Here is a 7286-nt window from a genome sequence, read left to right as displayed (position 1 = left end):
TGTGATTCTGTGAATATTTCCTTCTAGCAGAAGTAGACTAACTCAAAACTTGCCTAGTCTTTCAGATCAAAATAAATACAAGTATTAGGAAATAATTCATTGTTGAGCATGCAGCCTTTGAAAATCCACAAAAAGGTCCTTGACCTTGTGTTGTCAGACAAAATCCAAAATACTTGCACAACGGTCATGGCAACAGTTTGGCCAGGGTAGGTGTATTCTAAATCTTTCCACTCCCAGAGCATTGATTCCTGCTTCAGCTGCTGTTTGGCACTGCTCTGAGCTGTTGCACTGCAAAGACAAAGGTCAAAGATCAGCTGAAGGTCTCCTAATAAAAGCACCTCAAAAATCATTAAATAATAAAGTCCCTAAGGAAGGATATGGTGACATTTTTGATGTTATATTCAGCTCATTTTCAGGGACATATTTTTTCATCTTGGCAGCTTCACAAGAAGTTTGGAAACGTCTTCAATCTCCAGAACTGCTGGACCAACCTGGTAGTATTGAATGGGTATAAAACAGTGAAGGAAGCCCTGGTCCACAAATCAGAGGACTTTGCTGACCGGCCATACTTGCCAGTATATGAACATCTGGGCTACGGAAATAAATCTGAAGGCAAGTCCCTTGGAAACGGCCATTCCCCACTAGCACTAGCACAAGGAGGACTGGGTAGATGGTGGGTAGATGGAAGATTTTCTCAGTACGGTGCCACCTTCTCATGTCTCTCTGGTCAATCTCCTTGTATGACTGCCACTCTTTGGTGGTTACAAAATCAGACTTGATGAAAAGGGGGCTCCCCTTAGTGGTTGTAGTACAGCTCCAGTGGTAGCACACACCTCTTCAGCAGTGTTAGGACACTATCAGTGGTACAACTTTCCTGCCAGCGTTGGAGCTGGTAGCTCCCAACAACCAGTGATTAAGGCTTATGTTTATGTGCATGTTGTTGTCATTACAAAAAAAATGGTAACTTTCTTCCACGACAGAGTGTTATCCAGCATCCAGCCCACATCTCTCATCCCCAGCTCCTGTGCGGTGGCACAAGCTGCTACCCAGTTCACACAAGCTAAGGGTGCAATGCTGAATAGTTTGATGGAGTGATTCTTTTATCCTTACCAGCACTTGTTGCTCTCATTGAATCCCTCTCCACCTTCATTAGCCATGCATATGCATTAGAAGGTGCAGTAACCCATTTTTAGAATTGCTGTATGAACAAGCTGTAGAAGATCAGACTCTTTCATCTATCCACACAGACCTGTACCTGCAAACTCACCTTTGGTATTTTGTAATGAACTTTGCTTGATGTATAGGTCAGAGCTCCTGACATTTCTTGCTCATCCATAATTCCAGGGATCATTGTAGCAAGATACGGGCATGTCTGGAAGGAGCTAAGAAAATTCACGCTCTCTACCTTGAGGAACTTTGGGATGGGAAAGAAATCCTTGGAAGAGCAGGTGACAGAGGAAGCGGAATTTCTGTGCTCTGCAGTCAATTCTGAAGAAGGTTTGTTACATCTAGAAGGATGGGGAAATCACAGAAAAGTAAGGCAATACAGTGATGCAGAGAGAGAAGTAATACTACAGCCACTCTTGTTTGCATGCAGTGCTCTCCTCCTAAGCAAATGCAGTGTTTCTAGTTTATATGCATTAGTGACCCTGCTCTACCTTGAAGCCACTTCTACTTCACACAGTGTGGCTACTGTAACACTAATCCATTTGAAAAAAAAGAAACAAACAGGAAAAAAATAGAAATAAAGAAGTAAAATATAATTATTCCCAGAGCTGGGTAACGATTATGAAGTTTAGTGGAACATACTGCTATTATCACATGCAATAGAAGCACAGCTGAGAGTTTTCACAGCACATCACCTGTCATCTAGACACATAGCACAGTGTTATCTGTGAAGCCACAGAACAACCCTGCAACCCAGCTTTTCTTGGGAGTTTTCTCCTTTAAACAAGGATCAACCAAATAGTAGTAAGAAGATCTTTACTCCCTAGTATGATGCATTTGTACTTCAAGTGGTTTGGGTTTTTTTTCTCTTGAAGGTGTCAAGGAGGCATGTGTATATTCTTGTTGCTGACAGCTGAGGTCCAACAGCCTGGTGTTGCCTAGCTTCATTGCTTGGTCTCCGTTTCCATTTTTAGGTTGTCCTTTTGATTTACGTTTTCTTGTAAATAATGCAGTCTGCAATGTGATCTGCACCACCATCTATGGAGAGCGTTTCGACTACGGTGATGAGACATTCAAGAAGCTATTACATTTGTTTGAAAACTCCCTGAACGAAGAAGCTGGATTCCTGCCTCAGGTAAACCAAGAGCGTAATATGTTCTGTAAGGAGCTTCCCTCTGTTGCTTGAGAGCATTGCGTTTTCATTATTTTTCTTTTTGCATCACATAATATCTTCTCTCTCTCTCTCTGGTTCTGATATCCCAGCTTCTTAACGTGATGCCTATTTTGTTGCGCATCCCCGGAGTGCCACAGAAAGCCTTTCGAGGGCAAAAGGCGTTCATGGACTTTATAGATGCGCTCATAGATAAGCACATAGAGACCTGGAACCCTGCTTACATCCGAGATTTCACTGATGCGTTTTTAAAGGAAATGAAGAAGGTACGGTGACACCTCTGCCTGTTTAAGCTTGTTGATAGAACCTGACTTTCCTCATAAAGCTGTATAAAACCTCTCACTAACTAATGTCCTAGCTTTTCATTCCATGTGTATCTTGAGAAGAAAGGTGTTAACTCCTTGATGCTGTAACATCCTTTATTGTCTTAAGAGACCATATTAACTGCTGATGATCTCATTCCCATTTTCTACCTTTAATGTTCCCCTCAGAGTCTAGCAACTCCCTTCTTTCCAGTCTACACCATTTTGAAGGCATTTAAAAGGCAATAATTGAGAACTCACTAATATTTCTAAGTTTGCGCCAGGGGACAAGTCAACATGCAAGATTCTGTGTATGTCAGTGCCTGATGTCTCAAAATCAGTTACAAAACTGCAGGAACAGACTGGCTTTTTGGTATCATTGCCCAGTTCCATAGCCTGTCTTTAAACCAAGTTGACTTGGAAAGACAGTGTCTCCTTTCAGACGTGTGTCTTTGAATTGCTTGCTAAGACTTCATTCCCTACAGATCAGATGAAGGCCTAAATCTGAACCTCACTGAAATAAAAAGGAATCTTTCCTTGATTCAGTCAGGCATGAAGTCAGTATAAAATCAAAGGTACTTGCGTCAGCCCATCCATCCGCCATATGTTTCTGCACATGGATTTCAAGTGCCAGATGAACAAGAGTAGCAAATTCTGCCTGCAAATTGCTTCCGCCACCCGAGTCCTCAGGCTGGACTGCTGCTCTGCATAGTGAACCCTGCCATGCTGCAGGCACCGGGCACCTCCAGCCCATGCGTTAGCTCCCCCAGCTCGCACGGGCAGAGCAACGTGACCTACGTTACTCTGCACTGAGCAGGACTATTTGGGGACGGATCTGAGCCTGACCATGTTGCCTCTTGGCACATCTCTTTTCTGTTCACTAAGGTCCCCTGATAAATCAGTCTGGCACATCCCTGTACTGGGTTAACTTTGGTCAGGTCAGCCCCATCGTTCCCTTGCTGGAGATCTTTTATTGGAATAAGTTGAGTCTTAAATGCCTTACTAATTGCTATCCATATTACAAGAGCATCAAAATATACAGAATAACTTAACAGAAGCTAGTCCCTAGGAAAGAAAAGTATAAAATGGATTAGAAAAGACAAGCAGATGAACTCATGCAGAGAGCTTGTCATATCTCATATGCTAATAAATTTGAGTTCAATTAGCATTTGGATGAGAGACCAGTTTTGCTGAAATTGGTGTTGCAGGCTTAACAGACAGCAATGATACCCTGATCTTTTTTTTTTTTTTTTTATTGTAAGAAAATAGCAGGGCAGAAGCAGCAAGAATCTGTAATGCGTAGCTTATATATAGATAACCCCCTCAAAATACTGTTAATTTTGCATTTGCCACATCAACACAGCCTCCTCTCTACTGTGTGGGTTTTAGGATCTGATCAAACCTGAATAACTGTGTTCTACCTCCTCTGGGGGAGGATGTCATGGCAAGTGGCAGGGGCCTGCTGTCTGTTTGAGTTGAGAGCACAAGGCATTCAATTCTGTCCTGAAGGCAGGTGTACTGTTCACCTCTCAGGACACGGGAGGTGACTGATGAGCTTCAAATACAGGAGATAACAGGGTTACTGAAGTACATCAGTCATACACAGGTTGTGCTTTATCAATGAACTTCTTGGTCAGTAAAAATAGATCTAGTCCTTCTCAGTACTTCTCTGGACTAACGGTCTTCTCGCCCAGCAAGTACCCCATCTCCAATCACCCACTTGTTTTGCTCTCTGCAGGGTAAGGTGGCTGAAGAGAGCGGTTTCAACTATAACAACCTTCGTCTGGTCACCGCAGACTTGTTTGCAGCTGGTTCTGAGACCACCTCCACCACTCTCCGGTGGGCATTTCTGTACATGCTTCTCCACCCAGAAATACAGAGTAAGTCAGAAGACAGGCAGAGGTGTGGTGTCTTCCCTTCAACCCTCATTTTTCTGCAAGGAGACTGAACATCTGCTCTCCATGCTTTGAGGATTTTTCAATGAGGAATAGCTTTGGTGATTGTTGGTCTAGCAGAAACCAGGAGAAACACTTCTCAAACACAGCTGTTCTGGCAGGGACCAGTGGCAGGGGGGAAGCCCTGATAAAAAGACCAGAGTTGGAAGGGCAAGTTTGCTCTTGCCTTCATTTTGAAGGCTACTTGGAGGCTTTCAGTGGCCACAGTAGCCTCTTCTTCCAGTATTTGGAATAAATGCTAATCTGTTTTAATTCTCTAATGCTGCATGCCCAAGTACCCTTTCAGCTGCATAAAGGAGGGGTAAGATAGCATGTTGAGTGACAAGACCTTTATTAAAGACACTATGCACAAAGAATAGTGATACAGATGGCTCTGAGCAACTGAAAACAAATGCATTCCTCTCTAGTTTCTGTTCCTTCCTCTAACTGCTTGTCCTGCTCTCACCCTGTATCTACAGTCTCATGCAGCCAGCCTTCCTACAGCTTGTACCAGCCCCTTCTGTTTATCTAAGGGCACTCTAATTCCTTAGCTGTGCTGCTTTCAGGTAAGGTCCAAGCAGAGATTGATAAGGTGATTGGCAGAGAGAGATCACCCACCATGGAGGACCAAGTGAGCATGCCCTACACCAGTGCTGTGATCCACGAAGTGCAACGCTATGGGGATGTCATTCCTATTGGACTACCTCACATGACGTACCGGGACACCGAGTTGCAAGGCTTCTTCATTCCCAAGGTGACTGTGACCAGATAGGCAATGCAGCATCCTCTCCCTGTGCAGATGCCAAGCCTGGGGTGTGGGTGACGCCACACAACTCTGCAGCATTGCACTTTCAGCCCCAAATGGCAATCACTGGCGAGCACTGAAGTAGGACATTTTAAAATGCTAAGACCAGGCAGAAAGTCTCATTTGTGTTCTAGGTTTGCACTGGTTTTGTGGGAACCCAACTGCAGTGGCAGCTCAGTGCAAAGGTTTGCTTTCCTCTCGATGAGCAGTGACTTCCACTGCTTGTGTTGGAAGGAGAAAGTCATGGAGCCTAACAGGCTCTCTGGAGGCACATGACACCAGCTTACTGGCTTTTTCAAGACAGAAGTAGTTAAAACTCTAATCTCGGAAGCTATTCAAATGCCATTGGCATCCAGTCCACTGCCATTGTGACAGGCAGCAAGAGCACTCTGCCCTGGCAGCACTGGTAGCAATGCAAGCATGGGATTTTTTTAGCCTTGTTATATCTCCTCTAGCTTAGAACATTGACATGTGAAACAGGAAAGCTTTGCAATTTCCCATGGTCCCTGTGAAAGCTGGGCTTTCAAGTCTGTCAGTCAGCTTTTTCCCTCCAGCTATAACACAAGTCCAGGAGGATCTGAGAAGCAGAGGCTGTTTCCACTGTGTAACCATGAAACTGGCATTTGCATGCAACGGCCTTTATAAGGACACAAATTGCAGAAGTTCAGATGCTTCAGAGCATAAAGCAGGCACCATATGTGACTAGAAAAGTCCCCTGCTTTACCTCTGTTTAAATGAGATACAGAAGAGATTGGTGCCTTATTCTGAAGCACCTAATGATGATGGTTGCTATTAGATGGGACACACGGACTAAAGAGGGACCAGCACTGATCCATTGTGCCAAGATAATGCTGCTGTTCTCACACAAGTTGTTTCCTCTTGTGGAGGAGCGCAGGGCACTACAATCATCACCAACTTGTCTTCCGTGCTGAAGGATGAGGCAGTCTGGGAGAAACCAAATGAATTTTACCCCGAACACTTCCTGGATGCAAACGGGCAGTTTGTGAAACCAGAGGCCTTCATACCTTTCTCAGCAGGTAAATCTGAGGGGAGGATCCAGCTGCAAGTCAGAGGAACAGCAGGAGGGGTGATCTGCTCCTCCCATGGCGATTCCAGCGTGGTTTAATGTCCTCTTTCACAGATACTTTCTACTCCCTCTCTTGCAGGTCGCCGTGCCTGCCTGGGGGAACAGCTGGCCAGGATGGAGCTCTTTATTTTCTTTACCACTCTCCTGCAGAAATTCACCTTTGTGGTCCCCGAGGACCAGCCCAGACCACGAGAGGACAGTCACTTTGCCCTCACAAGCTCCCCACACCCATACCTGGTGCGAGCTGTCCCAAGATAAGTGCATGCCGCTCTCTTTTCACTCAGAGACCACACACCAAACCAAACTCTGTCAGAAATGTGGCAGGGCTAGGCATAGACTAGGCATACTGGGTTCCACTCAAGACCTCTCAGGTCTGTGTAGATGTCCGCAGTTGTGTAAAGTAAGGATCTGGTTCAATAGATATAGTTTAGCTTAATTACAGTCCTGGATCTTGAATCAGACAGCCATAGCAAGTTACAAATGACCATCATGTTTGCAAATACGTATATGCCTAATCAGCCAGTTCTGCTGTACTTTGGTCTGTCATTGGTTGCAGTAGCAGTTCACTGAGCACACAGCTACTGAAAAAGTATTAGTCCTGAATCACTGTTTACTGAAATACCAGGGTATCCTGGGTAAAAGACAACCCTGGGGTCTTGCAATTCTAGGAGCAAAAAAACTTGGGAAAATCTGTAAGGTACTCCTGACCCCCTCCCTTCCTTGTTAGCTCCACTGCATACCCAGCCACACACTCCACGCCATGCGATGCTGGCCCACAGCAGTGTGTGCTTCTGCCTGGTGCTCAGGGGAGTCCAGCTCT

The 7286-nt window shown here is 44.9% G+C and overlaps 1 protein-coding gene across 1 annotated transcript; it reads left to right on the top strand.

Annotated features, from left to right (window-relative positions):
- Positions 1 to 416: 416 nt before the first annotated feature.
- Positions 417 to 6724, top strand: LOC104625226 (cytochrome P450 2D17; the record flags this gene model as incomplete). Its single annotated transcript, XM_010292799.1, has 8 exons — positions 417 to 612; positions 1345 to 1497; positions 2142 to 2302; positions 2431 to 2604; positions 4379 to 4520; positions 5141 to 5328; positions 6275 to 6416; positions 6546 to 6724. Coding segments are annotated over 8 exons (1335 nt in total), but the record flags the coding sequence as incomplete, so codon positions are not given.
- Positions 6725 to 7286: the final 562 nt, after the last annotated feature.

The sequence above is a fragment of the Phaethon lepturus genome, unplaced genomic scaffold (assembly GCF_000687285.1).
Source record: "Phaethon lepturus isolate BGI_N335 unplaced genomic scaffold, ASM68728v1 scaffold40898, whole genome shotgun sequence".
Classification (NCBI taxonomy): domain Eukaryota; kingdom Metazoa; phylum Chordata; class Aves; order Phaethontiformes; family Phaethontidae; genus Phaethon; species Phaethon lepturus.
Note: the sequence above shows the minus strand (reverse complement) of the source record. Positions and strands in the feature narration are given on the sequence as shown.